The sequence below is a fragment of the Oenanthe melanoleuca genome, chromosome 15, assembly GCF_029582105.1.
Source record: "Oenanthe melanoleuca isolate GR-GAL-2019-014 chromosome 15, OMel1.0, whole genome shotgun sequence".
NCBI classification, from domain to species: Eukaryota; Metazoa; Chordata; class Aves; order Passeriformes; family Muscicapidae; genus Oenanthe; species Oenanthe melanoleuca.
This window is the reverse complement of record NC_079349.1, coordinates 2,944,303-2,962,036: the sequence shown is the minus strand read 5'-3', so window position 1 is coordinate 2,962,036 and position 17,734 is coordinate 2,944,303. Positions and strand designations below refer to the sequence as shown.

The window sequence follows — 17,734 nt, the reverse complement described above, 5'->3', positions numbered from 1 at the left end:
ACATAGGAGGTGATGCTTTGCAGGAAATTTATCCCAGACCTGCAAGCTCTGGTGTGGTGCTGCTGGACTCCTTCATTAACTTCTCCCTAATGCACACCTTGCTGCTGCTGCTAATTGTACAATCACAGATGCTCTGAGTACACAACAGCGATCTCTGTTTAAAAAACATTGCTTCTGAAAGGAACGCTTCTTAAGGGCCTACATTATTATTCAAATTGCTGCCGAGGATGATGTAAAGAAGGAAGCTGTTCAACAGCACTTCACTGATCTTTCCACAGCAACTTGTATCAGTCTCATTATGCTGTTTACACACACACAGAGCGATGCCGTCCCATTGGCATTACACTGCTAATTGGAATTACTACTTTCAGAAAGAAAAAGTCACTTTAAAGGCCAAAAGAGAAGCGTGGTTTTAATGGATACCACAGCATTTATTTCTTTACCGAGGTCCATTGGATTTATAATTACAAATGCATTCTAACCTGTCAAAGCATTTATCAATGTATTTAATCGATACAATACACTTACACTGCTCTTTTGCTGTCAGGTTTCACAAATGAATACTGTCTTAACCTAATGAAAATAGACTGCATCTGGCACAAACCCACCTGAAATGGCTTCTGGGAAGGTCCCAGCCAAGGATGGAGTGGCCACCTGCTTCATTCTTTCCAGCCATTCCTGTGTTTCCCTATATAGGTGTGAAATTATAGGTTTGTGGCATGTGCCAAACTGGGGACTTGTTCTAGAGTTTGACTGAAATACAACTATGTGACCTTTACTTTGCAATAAACACGAGCCGTAAATTTTACAGATATTTGAGAGAGTATCCTGGAAAGTAGGAACAAACAGAAAATCTAGTGGTAGCTATGATTCTGAGCCTTTGTAGATCAAAGATTCTTCTTTTTCCTTCTGTTCTTTTTTTTCTGGTTCAGCAATAGGTAAGCCAAGAATGTCTCTAACAAATATCTCTGCTGTGATTTCTGCTGGAATTTCTTCTTCAGTCAAAGCTGCTGCACCTGGAGAGCAGTAACAACAGCACAAGACACACAGAAGCAATGTCAAAATGGCTTTCCAGTAAAATTTATAAGCAGCAATAAGTGAATGAAATGTTTTTAAAGGTATATGAAGGGATTGTGACAAAGTGATGGTTTACTAGCTTGATACTTGATGTGTTTATATCAGGGATTAAACCTGTCAAATCTGTGTGTCTCACCTTGCAGCAGATCCCTGCCTCAGAGAAGTCATGGGACAACTTTTACACTTGGATTTGATGTGATTTAGGATCCTGAGGGATCCAGGGATTTCAAAGTTCCCTTTGGGAGCAGCACCTTTGCTGCATGGGGCCCATTGCCAGTCACCCTAAACAGATGCTATTCCAAACTGGTGGGGACTGGGACATGAATTGTACAAAAATGCAGTTCCAGTTACAATGGGCAATTAAATACAGCCTCTTGGCTCAAATCAATGCTATAATTTGCTGTTCCAGACTGGTGTGGACTGGGACATAAATTGCAGACAAATGTGGTCGTTCCCAACAGCTCTGGTACAATGGGCACTGCAGCCTGGGTGAAACCAGCACTGGGATTTCCCTGTGTGTTTCTAATTTCAGTTCCAGCCAGCAGATAAACAGCAGTGTAATCTTGTCAGGCCCCAGTTATAGTTCATTGTCCATTTATTTTTAGATACACCCATGCAATTGCTGTGTGGATGAAGGACAGTCTGTAGCTCTGTGACTATTTTTGCAATCCCATCTGAGCAGTTTTGACAGCTCTTGGCCTAACAGGGTAAATGGGTTTGAAATTTAAATTATTCCATTTGGGAATTGAAACAATCCTGCTTCTGTGCTGTGTGGAAAGCTAATCCTGTACCTGTGACATCACAGGTGTCCAGTTCAGATTCTCCTTTCCTGGTTCTGCTGCCCAGCAGGGTGGTCAGACACTCAGCCAGCTCATCCTCTGTCATCTGCTCCCCTGTACAGAGCAGAGCACCACCAGCCCCTGAGTTGTGGGGTCAGGAGCACAAAAACTCAAAAACAACTCAAATTAAACAGAACAGTTCAAAAGAGGATCTGGCTTTTCTGAGATAGAGATGTATACACTGCCAACTGAAACACATGATCTCAATGCAGGAAAATGTTTATCCTAAGGAAAACAGCTCTTCCCTGTAGCATTTTGGGGAAAAATGTCAGTCAGAGGGAGAAATTCTGATGTAGAGAGCTCTTTAAGCAGCATTGCAGTAGCAGGGGCTTGAGCTTCTATTCCCACTGGAGAATTCCTGGCACAGACCACAGTCCATGTAGCCATTTTCATGCAGAGGAAGAGAAAGGTGGAGAAAAGTCTTGATTTAGGAACATGGACATAGCACTTGTTCCCAGTTAGTGGTTGGCTCACACCCTGGAGCATGAGGTTATAGATCTGTTATGAAACTGTTCTATCTCATGTACCTATTTATGGCTGTTCACACCATCTGTATAAATAGCTAACCTTTCTCACTCCAGTTGAATCTGTGGTTTCCAAGGATCTTTGTGGCAAGTAGTCTTGCCAAGTGATGTACTGAGTAAACCAGCATTTCCCTTACCTGTTTGAATGCTCAGCTGCACTTTTACACCAGAAGTAAGACAATAGAAGTTTGTCATTAGCACTCTATGGCACTGGCCACGAGCATACTAACACCCACATTTATGGTGTTCTCCCTGATTCAGCTCAACTAAATCATCCCATCTTTTCAATCTTTCTTACAGATTGAGCCCAGGACCAATTTCAACCCTCCTTTCTTGTCTCCCTTTTATCAGTTTTATACTATTTTTTCCAGAGCCTGTGTGGCTGGAAGAGAGAACAGCAATTCAGATAAGGGCACACTGGGAGAAGGATACATTTTGCAAAGATCCATACTCATCATTTAATAGCTGAGACACCTCAGGCCAGCAGAGATTTCCAGAGCAGTAAAAGAAGCACAGCTAGGATAAGACATGTGATTATTCAATTTAAAATCTTAAGGCAGGTGGCTCCTCATGCCTGCCCTGGTTACCAGGTTATCATTCCAGAATAATTTCTTGCTGCAGGGAAAAAGTCCTGAAATTGCAGGCAGAGCTAGCAAGCATAAAACTGATATTAGATACAAAATAACTCACCTCTGCGCTGAAGTAGTAACAGGAAGTCTCCTCTGTCAATAACTTTGTCTCCCTTCTTGTTATCATAACCAAGAACCTGAAATGCTTGCTGTATGGTTTTCATTGACAAGCCAAGTGCAGGTCGATGATTTATATAAAGTTTGATAAAATCCTCTAAATTGATTTCTGTCACTTCTTCTCTAGTATCCGCATACTTGCTGAATTTTACTTCATTTATCATTTCTTCAATCTAAAGATCAAGACAAGGCAGATTGTTACATGTTTTATTTTGAAGAGCATTGGGCCAGTTTCCAATCCTGTGAATGTCCCCAAACTGAGCCTGTGTTTGTGCCACGACCACATCCCAGGAGGAAGTGAGTGAGGATGGGAATGGCCAACAGTCACACACCTGCTGAGGTGACAATAACAACTAAAGATGGGGGTTACACATACACAGTCCTTTTGGATTTCCTCTCATGACAGGCACTCGGTGACCCTGCAGCTGTTACCGGCACCTTGGTGACACAGCTGTGTCTCCACTCTGAGACAGTGGGCAGGCAAACCACAAACCAGTAAACACCACCTTCCTTGCTCTGGAAGGACACACACATGAGGGTCCCAACAGAACCAGGCTGCACACCCTGACTGGATAACAAATCTCTTCCCTGTGTCTAGAGCGGTTCAGGCGCTGCACAAGCCAAATCCGAAATGTGCTCAATGGGGTGACACCCTGCCCTGCTGGATCCCTCTCTCTCCTCTCAGACAAACAGGCAAGCACTGGCTGTGCTGGATACCAGTGGTTTTCCTGAAGTCTGGTGCTGTGAGTCAGCCCAGTTGGCAGCTGTGCAGATGTGTGTCCAAAAGGCAGCATCTGCTCCATGCCTTCATTGTGCTTGCAGCCCCTTCAGAGATGCACGGGGAGAATTCCCGGTGCCAACACGTACCAGGCCTGCTGCTCCCCGGGAAGGGAGCTGATGCAAGATCTCCCCAGGGAGGACTTTGCATTCAGCTTTGGGCCTTTGTCCTTGTGTCACAAGTTTTTCCACTGAATGAAGCCCAGGGAAAAGGGAAATCTCAGCCTTATATTTTTCCTGTAGTGAATGTCACGCCAAGCAAGAACAGTTATTTTCACTCGGCTCTGGCTGATCTGGGATTAGGTTTTATATCAACCCCACTGAACTACAAAAGAAAAACACCAATTCCCAAAAGCTTTGCTAGTCAGCCCAGGCTGCCTTTTCTCCCTCCTGCTTTTCTTTTATTAAAACACTCTAGAGAGAGATGAACCTCCTCTATGGATTTATTACTGACTGTAGGTTGCCTAGTTTCACAACAGCTCAGCACCTCTGTTTCCATGTCTGAAATGCTGTTTATATTTTAATTTGGGGAAGTGTGGGGCATTATCAGTTACTATTCCAGAGACATTTCCCAAGGGAGTATGTTCTCTCTGTCCCCAAGAGGCAAAAATGTAATAACCAAAGGAAGAAATCTAACACAGTATGAAGAGATAACACCTCACTTTGACACCAGAGCAAAGCAGCCCCAGCTCAGACAAACATTTGCTGGTTGTGGGGACTCCAAAGTGAGTCAGTTTGGTCGCAGCTGGGGCAAAGGTCCTGCCTCCCATCTGATGGCTCTCCTGGCAGAGCATCCCTGGGCAGATGGGGTGGCACAGACTCACAGCAGTGTGTCAGCAGCCTGTGGGCTCCTGTGCCATGGCAGAGATGAACACAGAAAGGCTGGGGGAGTGCAGTGATGCACCTCTTCCCTTGGGAGAGCCTCTCCTGTGCTGAAGGGCTGGAGCTGCTGCTCAGAGGTCGTTATTCAAATCTTGCTTCAGATTCAGTCATGCCAGGTTACACATTACAAATGAGGTTTGTATACAGTACAAACTGCCTTGGAGAAACAGCCACACAAAGGGGAAGAAGCAGCAACCTTATTAAATCAGTTCTCTCTGGATAAAAATACGTTGAAAGCCAAGAATGATATGCCAGAGCCTTCCAGCATGGCTATGGTCAGAATCTGGCCCTTAGAACACTTGGGAAGTGTTCTTTCTTTCTCTTTCTTCTTTTAATAACAACAATAAAAACAGCTGACCAACCTCTTCCTCTGATGGATAAAATCCTATTGCTCTCATTACAGAAGGAATTTCCTCCAAGGGAATATGTGTTGACACCTGTCTTCTCTCCAGTGTTATGATACCTTGGCTGCACAGCTGTATGTAGTAAAAATAGTCCTCCAGTTCCTGCCAGGGAATCAAACAAACACTGCAAATTTCAGTTACCAACAGGCACAGAAGATAAGGCTTTGCTAACAGCCACATCAATGAGATTGCTGTTAAAGGCAAGCTGGACAAAACATAAAGAAATGCCAGGCCTGCATAGATTAAACTCCAGCCAGATGTGGCCAGACAGCATTCACGGTGAGCATAATTACCCTGAAGAATTTGCCCTCTCTGCCACCATCCAGGAGGCTGTAGAATGGGATCATGTCCTCCCCACCCAGGAAAGCAACAGCATCCAAGGCACTGGCAGAAGGGGAGGAAAAAAGTACAGGAAGGGTTCATGTGAGGAGACACTTTCAATAATTAAAATCCCTGGGCCTCAGAATTCAGGAAAGAAAAGCACTGCCTTGAACCTTGTGCTATTTTATCATCAGCTGCACTTCTACAGTATATTTCATACCCAGGTTTTACATACAATAGCACAGTGTGGGAATTAATTATTACTGAATGGTCCTCTTGTTTAATGGAATGAGTACAGGGCTGGGAGCCAGGAGCTTTTCCATGGACTTGAACTTGGTGTCTGGCATTTGGCTTTTCTGCTTCCTTATAGAGACATTGAGGGAGATGAATTAGCTAGATCAGCATTTTGAACATGCAGAGAAGGCTGGGGCTGGGTGTTTGCAATAAACCACACAACTCCCTGTTCCTTGATCCAACACATTTTTCCCCAATAACTCAGTGCAATCCATTACCCAACTTCCTCTGCCGTGGCAGGCGACGGAGTCGCAGGTGCAGTTTGCATTAAACTAAAAGTGCCTGAGTAGCCACCTCTTTGTTTCAATTTCATAGGCAGTTGGAGCCAAAAGAATCCCTTTGGCTTGTGCAGATGTAAAAAGAAACCAAGCCTGGAAGTGCAATCATGGCATAGCACTGCCACATAATACCCCACGCCTGGCAGCCAGGCTGCAGCTTTCACACACACCTCTCTAGTGCTGCTTCCACTGGGGGTTTTTTTGCAAGCTTCATGCTTTTTTCATAATTAAGTTATTTGGGTATTAAACACAGTGGAGATTCACAAGATGCCAGAAGCAGCAATAAAATGATAATTAGCTCATCAAAAACTTCGCTCCAAAAACAAATTACATAGGAATTCAATGTTGCCTGGACTCTGGCCAACCATTATAAAGAAGGATCATTTATATTCTATTGCCTTCCTTAAAATGTCTCTTATCCTGACCCCCGACTGTTTAAGCCACACAAAGTGGAAAAGAAAATAAATAAACCCATTGCTTTCCCACTCAGGTTTCCTTTGTTCTGGCACATGAAGGTGAGTTGGCTTGGCACTCCTTGGGCTTTTTTCAGAGCAAATGGAACCTGCAAAATGTGTTCCTTGCAGGACCAGCATGGGTCTTAACCACAAAGCCTTGGTCCTAGGAAGGTGAGGGGCAGTGGTGTTTCCTAGGAGCACACCAAATGGCAAACAAGGCTAAAAGCCAGCTCCCATGGAGTTATTTCCCAGAAACCAGGAGACAGTGCTCTGTGCTAGGAGGGTGTTGTGCAGGATTTGAAAAAAACCCAAAACAGCACAGGCTGAGGGAGACCATGCCACACTATCCTAACTCTGCCATGGACTAAGCTCTCTTTCCAGTCCCTCAAGGGTGAAGTGGTTCCATGGTGGCCTGGCAGTTTTTATGCCATTCACATCTGTACAAATGTATCTATTGGGCACCTGCAGCTGTGAGGGAAGAGCCTGTGCCCCAAACATGTATTGCATTGAGCAGCTTTGGTCCTTGACATGCCAAGAAATGAAAATATCTCTTCTGCCTTTGCTGGGTTACCCTCCTGTCATGTGGGAGCACGCCTGGCACCACTGCCTGAGGCATCTGGCAGAGGGAAACCTGCAGAGGATGGCATAAGAAACCTGGCAGGATTCATCTCTGGTGCTCTGGGCCAGGGCTTGGAGATCCTCCTTTGTTAAAGCAGCCTCCACTCTTCAACCACCACGTTTACTGCAGGCCATTTATTCATGTAAGCAAAGCTTTATAGGATTAAGGTGGCTTGTCCTAAATCCAGTCTTCAAACACAGGGGGGATTTCCCAGCAAATTCCTATCCCATTTGGAGAGCAGACACTTTTGTATCAGCAGCTGCCCTGTGTGCTCCTTCTGTGCGCCTAACCCTGACCATCTCCCATCACACTGGCCACAAGGATCTCACAAGGATCACAAAATCCTCTGCCCAACTTCTAACCATTTGGGCATCATTTACTAGACTAGGAAATGGTATTGTTTGGGCACTATGGCCACCCCTGTGAGGTTAATCCCTCCTACATGTCAGAGGGGGGAACAAATCCCCCAAAAATATGTCCCTCTGTTTCAGCTGCTTGGGGCCCAATGGGTGGACCAAGCAGCTGTGGAAAGCAGTAACAAGTTTCCTTTCCCTTTCCTGCCATGACTCACTGTAGGTTGACCTTCCATTTCATGAAAGTTCGCTCCTTGCCCCCAGCTGTGAAGATGTAACGCCCATCGTGGGAGATGGCAAAGTCAGAGACACCATCAGGGTGGCAAATGAAGGCTGAGGACCTGTGGGGGTTGCCATCGACAGGCAGCATCTGCAAGCCCACCTGTAAGGGAAGAGGGGGTCTAGGAGGGCTGGGGGTCCTTCACCTTCAGTGAAATCCCCAAGGGAACACCAGCTCTGCAAGTGGGGGTTCTTGTACAGCTGGGGCTCCATACCTTGTCCTTTGTGATGTATACCAGATAGTGTTGCTGGGGGTCTGCAGAGCTTGTCCTAGGGAGGATTTGTATCTTCTCCAAGGGGGAGCCATAGGTTGGTCCCAAAAGGGTCTTTCTAAAGGCAGACAATGTATTTATCCACTCTAGGCCACCCAAAACCTTTTTCCCCTCTGAATAGCTGTTGTGTGGAAGGATGGGGAGATATAGGAGGTGTGCAGAGACTTTGTGCTACTGGCTGAGAGAACAGGATAGGACAGAGTCCCTGGCTAGAAAGGGCTACACTGGGGCTCAGAAATTAATTTAGTGCTCAGGGATTATTATGCTTTGCTGATGTGGACTCCAGTCTCTTTATATGATGTCTTTAACTGCTACATCTCAGGTCCAATGTGCAGAGCAGACCAAGATCTGCCTGCAGCCACAAGCTTGCTAAATGACACATTAGTGAACAGCAGAGTGGGCCTAAGAATGGAGTGACCTGAGCCTGAGGGCTCTAGAGCCATCCCAAGATCTTCATCACAGATAGAAAATCACATGCTCATGGGTAGGAATATGGTGGTCATTAGACCAAGGAGAGCACAAGGTCAGGAAGAGGCTCCCAGGCCTGAATCCATCCTCTACCTGCACATTTTGGTCGTTGTGTTGTAGAGCTTCATTTTGTAGCAGCTGTTGGCAGTGAGGAAAAAGGACTCGGTGCTGAGCTGTGGGTACCAGGTCAAGCACAGGGGCACAGCATCCTGCTCCAGCCTGTCCCTGTGTGTGACCACCAAGCAGTCCTTGATGCTGCTCTTCAGGTCATATTCAACCTGGAGAAAAGACAAGGAAACACAGCAACTCCCCTGTAGTCTGCCCTGGACCTTGACCTTGTGGATTCACTGGATTTGCATCTCCTGGAGAAGCTGCAATAGGAAAGCTTCAGCACCAAGACCAGGCTGAGAAACAACCCCCAGCAATGGAGCTGGTGGGGAGAGGGTTGGGAGCCATGGAACCAAACATGGAGTGTCCTTTGATGGCTTTGTCCAGCCCCACCCCTTTAACCACAAATCTTCACTGTCCTTTAAGCTTTTGCATCAACCCACCAGCTGCCTGTCCTCGCCGAGGCTCAGGAGCCTGGGCTCGTTTCTGTCCGGGTGGACCCCAAAGAGGATGCTCCGGATGGGTTTGTAGTGGGAGTCCAGCCCTGCCAGGTGTTCCCAGCGTCTGCTCCTGTTCTCCACGACTCTCCTGTAAACTGTCACTGAATAACTTTCATCCTGCAACAACAGCATGAAGATTAACAAAGAGAATCTTTTTCTTTGTACAGATCATCACCAGTTGCTGGAACCTCTGAGCCAAACTGCTTCAACACTGCCTCAATACTTCTATACCGAGACATGGGACTGAGGGAGCAGCCCCCTCCCAGAGCACCAGCCAGGAGGAAATTCCTGCTCCAGCCCTTTCTTCAGATGGGTGCAGAGCTGAGACTTGTCCCTAAAGTCAGAGACGGAGCACTGCTAGCAGCGGGTCTGCAGAGCCGCTGTGACTGGTGACGTTTGTACAGTGACTCTTCAAGGCAGGAAAAGCATTTCGGAGTCAGGAAGCCCCAGGGGAGGAACAACCCTCTGCCCTGCTCGCTCTGCATTTCAGAGTCACCAAGCCCCAGGGGAGGGACAGCCCTCTGCCCTGCTCTCTGTGCCTCGCAGGATGGCCGGCAATTCCCAGTCCCTCCCAGCGCTGCCCCGCGAGCAGCATGTAAATCACAGAGCGGAAAAAACAAGCTTACAGCGGTTGCGAGGTACTTGGAATCGTGAGAGAAGCTGATGTGAGTCACGGGACCTTGCGAGAACTGGAATTCCTTGCAGATGGACTGAAGGGAAATTGCATCAAGGATGTAAACGCTTCCATCAGTAAAACCAGCAGCTAGTAAATGGCCTGGAAAACAGACCAGAAACCTCTCACGACACCATCATTCCTCCCAGGAAGGCCAATGCTTGGCACACGGGGAGGTCGCAGGGCTGGGATACCTTCAGGATCATAGGATAAGCACTGGATGCCAGCCTCAGTGAATATCCTGCTAACGAGGTACTTTGTCTGCCTGTATTCCCACACCTTCAGCAGCCCACAGTGACTCCCCACAGCCACCAGTGGCTCCTGCGGGTGGCAGGCAATGGCATTCACAGCTTTCTTCGCCTCTTCCATGATTCTTTCAAAGTTTGTGCTGTCTGTTGCAACATGCAACATGGTTGCATCAGAGGTTGAAAGGATAAAGTTCCTGTTTAGCATGAGAGAAACAGAATTCGATGAATCAGACCAACTGGCTCATGTCCCTCCAAGCAATATTACACATCAGTCTCCTTTTGGCAAGTTAGCTGGACAATCACTTATGTTTTGTGATACACGGTATGCAAACGCTCCTTGACCTGGAAGGCAAGTGGCACTTTGTATTCATGACCTGGGAAATGGCCATAGGAAGACACTGGAGCCAGTTCCATTTTCTACTTGGCTGGGCAAGCCAAAAGATGAATGACATCTGGGGAGCTCCTGCCGTTTGCAAGTCACTGGTGTGTGAGATGGACAAATGAGCAGTTGGAGATACTCTGAATGGGCTTTTCATGTCTCCACATCACCATTGTCAGTGGCTCCACGTTGAGTGTGCTGCCATGGCCAAGGTCAGAGGGCAGTTTCAGTCCCTGTCTGCTCACTTGGCCACGCTGACCAGCACAGCAGTGAGGTTTCACCGTGTGACTGGTGATGTGTGAAGCAGACAGATGGATAATTATTCACATTACAGCACAAACATGCACAGTTTCAGTCTGCCTGATTGAGAGTCTGGACCCAGTAAAAGGGACAAGAAATCCCAGACTGGTTTGAGTGGGAAGAGGCCTCAAAGATCATCTTGTTTCAACACCTTCCACTAGACCAGGTTACTCCATGCCTCACCAACCTGACCTTGAACAATTCCAGGCACAAGGCATCCACAGCTTTTCTGGGTAACCTGTGCCAGGATGTCACCACCCTCACAGTGAGGAATTCCTTCCTATATCCCATCTAACCCTTCCCTCTGCCAATTTTTAGCCATTCTCCCCTTGTCCTGTCACTCCACACCCTTGTCCAAAGTCTCTCTCCAGCTGTTTTGGAGCCCCTGAGGCACTGAAAGGAGCTATAAGGTCTTCTTGGAGTCTTCTCCAGGCTGAATCCTGGAGCTGCACAGACAGACAAGTGGGGAAGCACAGCTTCTTTGCCAGCTGTTCCATCACAGCCACCAGTCTCTGCACATCTGGCCCAGGCACAGATGGACTCTGCAGTCCTTGCGTGCCTTACTTAGCTGGGCTCTCCAGCCATTCCTAATCCCACCAGCCTCTGGGATGAGCTCAGGCCTTCCCCTTTGGTTTTCTGCCTTTTGTGCTGCCCACAGCAGCTACAAGTGGCAGGAGCTGCAGCAGTGACCCAGGAAGAGGGATGAGACAACAGAGACCAACAGGGAAACCAAACCATCCCCCAGGCTGGAGAAGAATCAGTTCCACGTGGCTCTTTGGAAAACACGCAGGGCTAAGAACAGACGTTGCCAGGAAAGCCTTAACAGGAGTGACAGACGTGGTTTGCAGGCTGGATGGAGCCACTCAACAGCTTCATCTGGCCTGCAGACTCCCTAAAAATCCTCAGGCACAGCTGTGTCACACAGAGATACAGAGAGGGGCTGGTGACCAGGCAGTGTGGTACAGCCCTGCGCCGGTGCCACGGCCCTGATTAGCTTGCCAAGCCATGATAAAATCCAACTGGATACAGCCATCCCTGGGAGGGGTTTAAGGGGAGATTAAGGGGCCCAGTGAGAGCTGGAGGCTCAGCACTAGCACTGCCTGGTACGTGACAGAGAAGCTGATCATCACCGTGCCTGCACCAACGCCGTGTCTGTGCCAGGGCACCACCTTGAGATCAGAGGTGATGTTCTGGAGCCCACCCACACTCCCTGTCCTGCCCAGGAGCCTGGGCACAGGGCTGAATCCTGCTCCAGACCAGGCAGAAGCTCTCACTGACTACCTCCCCAGCTCTCACTGACCACCTCCCTAGCTCTCAGCTGCAAGGCAAACACAGAAGATCTGGCTTTGTAAAGAGACACTCACCTGGTGAGAAAGGGCTGGCTGCTGCCTGGAGGGGCACTGGGAGGATCACGAAGGACTGTGGAGAAGGAGATGGAGCGGATGGGACCCACTTTGTCGTGGCTGTAGATGTTGAGGAGTCGCAGCTGCCCATCGTAGAATTTAACCTGCCCTCCCACATCACCTGTGACTATACAGCTGCAGGGAAGGGAAAGTTATTAACCAACACACTGACTGACAACTCCCAAATATTTATTGGAGAGATTCCTTGGGTGGAAGCAAATCTCTTTCCATGTACTGCACAAGTACATGAGCAGAGCCCTGCACAGACGTGCAGGAGAAAGCCGGGGTTGTGCAGAAACCAGCGGCTCTGCTGTGACCCTGCCGTGTCCCCGCCGTGTCCCCAAGGCTGTCGCGGCGTTTGGTGGCTGTCTGCTCCCTCTGCCGGTAGCAGCCAGGAGGCTGAGCCGCTGCCTGAGCTACCCCAGCAAAGCTGGCATCACATCACCACGACTTTTCAACTTCATTTCCACCCCCGGGCAAATCAATCTCTGGAAAATTACTCATGAGTGACCGTGCTGCCAAGTGAAACTCCGGCATTATCTCTGCCACTCCTACAGCTGAGGTACCTGAGGACTGTACTTACAGCTACTGAAAAGGGCTGCCCCTTTACCTCTCCAACACTTGGAGCACAGTAAGACTCTCCTTCTGCATTGACACCACTTTGGTGGCTGTGATTCCGTGGGGTTTGGCTGGCAGTTCCTCGGGAAGGGTGCGGGGATTGTCCATGTCCCACACCACCAGCTTCCCGGCCGAGGTGCCCGTCAGAGCTTGGGTGTTGTTAAAATGGAAAACTGACTGGCTGAACTGTCCCACCAGGCACTTGAAGGTCTGTGGAGACAGCAACCAGGCTGTGGTTTTATCCCAGAACTGGCTCTGCCCTCTTCAAGCATAGAGGTTTCTGCTTGGTCCTCATTCCCTTCCTGTCCCATGACAGGACAAGAGAGGAGAGCCCCAGGAGAAATGAAGTGGGGCACGTAGGAAAGAGAGCCCTGCTTGAGCTCAGCTTGGGCAAACTTGGCTTGTGCCTGTCTGAGGGGGACAGGTTGGAGCCATGGCCACTGTTTTTCTTAAGGGGATGGGGAGGGCCAGCCCTGCTGCCAAAAGCCAAGAGGGTGACATGCTGTGGTCCCTCCCTGCTGTGCTCACCTGATTGCTCAGGAATGGTGTCCCATACTGCAAACCAGAATCATCCTGGGGAAAGCAGAGAAAACATCCAGGACAGGGATTTTTGTGTTCTGCAGTACCATCATGTCCCCTCCCCACCTTCTGGGCACTGGCCCCACACTGTGGTGACTAAAGCAGGGCTCCTGGGGCAGAAAGGTTCCAAGGCCTTCCAGAGAGCACAAAACATCCTCTCCTTCCTCCTGCTTCTTTCCAAAAGCTGCTGAATGGCACAAGGCCCATTGGAAAGCAGGAGTGGGAGAGGTGAAGAGCATCCCTGCAACAGCTGGGCCTGACCAATATGGGAGTGGAGGGAGTGTGATACTCTGTCCAGACCGCTATGGGATCTGGCAAGGGCAAGGAGCAGGGAAGGCACAGATCTGTACAGTGTGACTCCAGTTGTGGACAGACACCCAGCCCCTGAGCACCCCCTGCCACCAGAAACACGACTTTCCATGTCCCTACTTACCCACAGGTAAAATATCACCTGGGTTTTGCTGTTGCTGACAAATTCATGGGGATTCTGAGGGTTAAAAACTACATAATCCTGAAATTCAAAGAATTGCATTAGTGCCAAGCTGAGCAGTGCTTTCTGCTTATTCTTCCATCCAAAACCACCTGACCAGCTGCAATGAACTGAAAACAGAGGACACCCCATGTCTGTCAGGCATCAGGGGAACAGGGAGCACCCCTTGGGATGCTCTGCTGCACCAGGGTACCCAGGGTGATCCTCCCATCCCCAGCTGACACCTGCCAGCAGCCCCATGCTGGATGTGGGCATGGGGGTACAGGGGGGAGCAGGGGAGGATGGGGCTGCCCAGTCCAGTCCATCCCCTCTGCCCCCCTTGGCCATGGTCACTCACCTGATACCCAAACTCAGGCTTCAGCTCTGTGCTGCATATGATTTTCTCTGTGGGCAAAGTCCATCTCCAAACACAAACTTTCTGGAAGAGAAGGGAAGAAAAATCCAAGGAATACTTGTGACTTTCTGGGAGGTTGGGGGAGCCAGGTAAATCCCATTCCCCACCCACTACAGGGGCTGGCGTGGCCAAAAGATTGGAGCAGGGAAAATCCCAGCACAGCCTGGCAGCAGAAAGCTTCATTTCAGGAAATAATGCTAGAAATTGCTTAGATGAAAGTGATGAAGTCAGAAGCTTTTATCCCAAATTAAGATCCATTTTCTCAACTCTGCAGAATTCATTTTAATGCAATCCAGGTCTGTCTTCTAATGGCTCAGCAAAGACAAGGCATCACTCTGCAAACCCTCTCCCTTCTCTCCCCATCTGAATTTCCACCTCCCCTGTGCTGCACTGCAAAAAACTTCCAGGTCTCTATCCTGCAAAGCTGTGAAAGAGGAGATACTCTCTTCACCTGCACAGTAGCAGCACTGATGGTTACCAAATACTTGGCATCCTGGGAAATGGCAATGGCACAGATCCCCTCCTCTGCCTGAGTCTCAAAGATGGTGCACACGGGTACCCTGTGGAGCAGAGACCTCATGGGTGCTCCTGGCAGCACAGGGGGTTCAAGGCAGTCACTTGGCAAAGCTGTGGCACAACCCACCCACCCTGGTCTGTGTGGAAGAAGGGGTGGAGGGAGGGAGGCTGCAAACACTGGTGCTGCCACAGGCTCAGTGTGCCCTCCATCTCTTCCTCCCAAGTAAATGAAACAACTCACCAGGGATCTTGGTAGATCCTACAGCATGGAGATGTGATGTCTTAGTCTGGGGGAGCTCAGCCAGTGTCCCATGAGTGTGGGTGATACAAGAACGATGAGGGACTTGGTTTGGTTTTGGTTCCTTTGCTTCTTTTTAGTCTGCCCCTGTGTTCTCCCATTTTACTCTCAGCTGAGACTGGAGTTGGTCCTGAGTGATTTACTGGACACAGGTGGTTTCCAAAAGAGGAGGTTCCTGGGAGCTTACCCAGAGTAGGAGTCCCACACGATGATCAGAGCATCTGGCCCTTGGTCAGCAGTGGCAACCCAGCGTTTGTCTTCACTCACACACAGGCAGGAGATGACATTCGTGTGGCCCTGGGGGGGGAAGCAGCAAAGTGCCTTGGAGGCTGCAAACCTGGGGCTGTTTTGTTCTTACCTTTTGGATGGGCTGCTCCTGGGTGGGGTTATAGGTGACCCCTGAGCACAGGGCACCAGAAAGAGAAATGGAGGGAGGGGGTTCAGGAGAAGGGGAGGAGGAGGAGGGAGATGCTCAGCTGTGTGTGCCAGACCTGCAGGTGGAACTGCCTGTTCCGTGGGATGTCGTGGATGACCACTGTGTGGGAGGAGACGTACAGGAGCACCAGCTCCTCCCCGTCCATCAGGCTGTGCACAGCCAGGCTGCTGTTGTAGCCAAACACCCAGGACAGCTCCTGCAGGGAAGAGGCAGCTCCTGGCTCTCAGCAGCCAGGACAAAAAGGCACAGGAGGTCTGTGGGGTGATGGAAGAGAGAGGGGAGTGCCGTGCAGACAATCCCGGTGGCACTGTGCCCCTTGGTACTCACGAGGGGGTGAAAGCTCTTGTCCCTGTTCTTCTGGAACAGCATCCCTGGCTTGGCCCCCCACACCAAGCTGGCAAAGCCTTTATGTGGTGTGTGCCTCTCATTGTAGCCTGAGGAGAGAGGGCTGGAGATGGCTCTCTTGGCCTCAGACAGTGCTGGGGGTGGTTCTGGGGGTCCAGCACCCTCTGGGCATGATGTGCCAGCAGTGCCTTCCCACAGGCTGCCCTGGCTCCCAGCCCAGGTGCTGGGCAGGGTGTCTGAGATCCCCATACCTAAAGGAGATGACCGGGGACAGAATGGTGACTCTTCAGTATTGTCTGGTTCTCCTTTATTCTCCCTGGGAGCAGCAAGATCCTTGAAAAGAAAAAGAGATTTTGGTGAATGCTGGCTCCTGGGCTGGTCTGGATGGGGACTGCCCTGTGGCTACTGGGGATGAACCCCAGCATGTCCCAGATCCCAGGGGCTCTGTTCCCACTCAGACCTGCCCCAGACCCTGCCTCAAACAGGACTTTCCATGGTGCTGCCCTCACCTTCTCAGGCTCATCCATCTCCTGAGGTGTCTGTCTGTCCTAGGACATCTCCTTGGGCTCACTGCTTAGTGCTGCTCTTCTCTCAGTGGGTTACTCCAGTGTAACTTCACACGGACCATCCATCCACACCTTCACCCTCCTCCCAGGGAGCTGGGGTGTGGAGATGCTCTGAAATACTTCCCCACACACACTCTCCCAGATCTGGCTGCACAACAACCTGGAATTGGGCACAGCAGGAGGAAAGGGCACCTGTGAAACTGGGAAATGGGTCCCAGAGCCCCTTCTCAGCTCCAGTAACACTCCTGCCCTGAGCACAAACAAGCGCAGTACAGCGGTTCTTCCAGCAGCTCCGTCCCGTGTCTGCCCGCACACCGCGGGCATGGAAATTTCCCTTTTGGATGGGGCTTTATCCCAGTCCCTGTGAGCACAGAGCTGCTCCTGGGCGGCAGCTGCTTCATCTCCGGCTTCACGGGTCTGGATTTGAGCCAACACCGAAACCTTGTGCACAGAAAACTTTCACTGAAGGGAAAGAGGCCTTGGGAAAAACCCTCGGCGGGCCCCGGCAGGCGGGACGGGAGCTCGGGAACCACCGCGGCCGCCGGGTCTCACACGGAGCCCTTTCCAAACCCCTCCGGGCTTCGGTGCCTTCGGGACCCCCCGGGACCCCCCAGATACCCTCCGGAGGAGCCCCCGCTCACCGACACAGCGATCACAGCGAGCCCCGCGTCTGTGCTCTGCGAGCGCCGTTCCCAGGCAACGGCTGCACCGCCAGCGGCTGCACCGGGAGCGGGGGAGAGAGGGGAGAACCATCCTCATCCTCGCCGGCTGCACCGGGAAACGGGGGGAGAACCCTCCTCATCCCCATCCTCACCGGCTGCACCGGGAAACGGGGGGAGAACCCTCCTCATCCTCGCCGGCTGCACCGGGAAACGGAGGGAGAACCCTCCTCATCCTCATCCTCGCCGGCTGCACCGGGAAACGGGGGGAGAACCCTCCTCATCCTCATCCTCATCGGCTGCACCGGGAAACGGGGGGAGAACGCTCCTCATCCTCGCCGGCTGCACCGGGAAACGGGGGGAGAACCCTCCTCATCCTCATCCTCGCCGGCTGCACCGGAAACGGGGGGAGAACCCTCCTCATCCTCATCCTCATCGGCTGCACCGGGAAACGGGGGGAGAACGCTCCTCATCCTCGCCGGCTGCACCGGGAAACGGAGGGAGAACCCTCCTCATCCTCACCGGCTGTACCGGGAAATGCCGGGACAGGCGGGGGAACTTCCTCGTCCCGGCTGCCAGAAGAGGCAGCGCTGCCCCCAGCCCCACAGCAGGGACCCGCAGGAGGGAACACTGA

The 17,734-nt window shown here is 50.5% G+C and overlaps 1 protein-coding gene across 2 annotated transcripts; it reads right to left on the bottom strand.

Moving 5' to 3' along the window:
• Positions 1-407: 407 nt before the first annotated feature.
• Positions 408-17,115, bottom strand: CFAP251 (cilia and flagella associated protein 251). 2 transcript variants are annotated; one of them, XM_056504634.1, is made up of 23 exons: positions 17,083-17,115; positions 16,385-16,601; positions 16,127-16,208; positions 15,858-15,964; positions 15,586-15,726; positions 15,282-15,391; positions 14,732-14,840; positions 14,224-14,304; positions 13,830-13,907; positions 13,346-13,390; positions 12,810-13,027; positions 12,161-12,334; positions 10,064-10,311; positions 9,823-9,971; positions 9,140-9,313; positions 8,682-8,866; positions 8,064-8,178; positions 7,788-7,951; positions 5,543-5,633; positions 5,208-5,351; positions 3,131-3,359; positions 1,869-1,970; positions 408-1,016 (listed from the first exon to the last, which is right to left on the bottom strand). In XM_056504634.1, the coding sequence occupies exons 2-23, from the start codon at positions 16,400-16,402 to the stop codon at positions 865-867; spliced, it is 2,916 nt and encodes a 971-aa protein (XP_056360609.1). In that variant the 5' UTR covers positions 16,403-16,601; positions 17,083-17,115; the 3' UTR covers positions 408-864. The 2 variants fall into 2 exon arrangements, with proteins under 2 accessions (XP_056360609.1, XP_056360610.1); XM_056504635.1 differs by having other exon boundaries at positions 17,060-17,091.
• Positions 17,116-17,734: the final 619 nt, after the last annotated feature.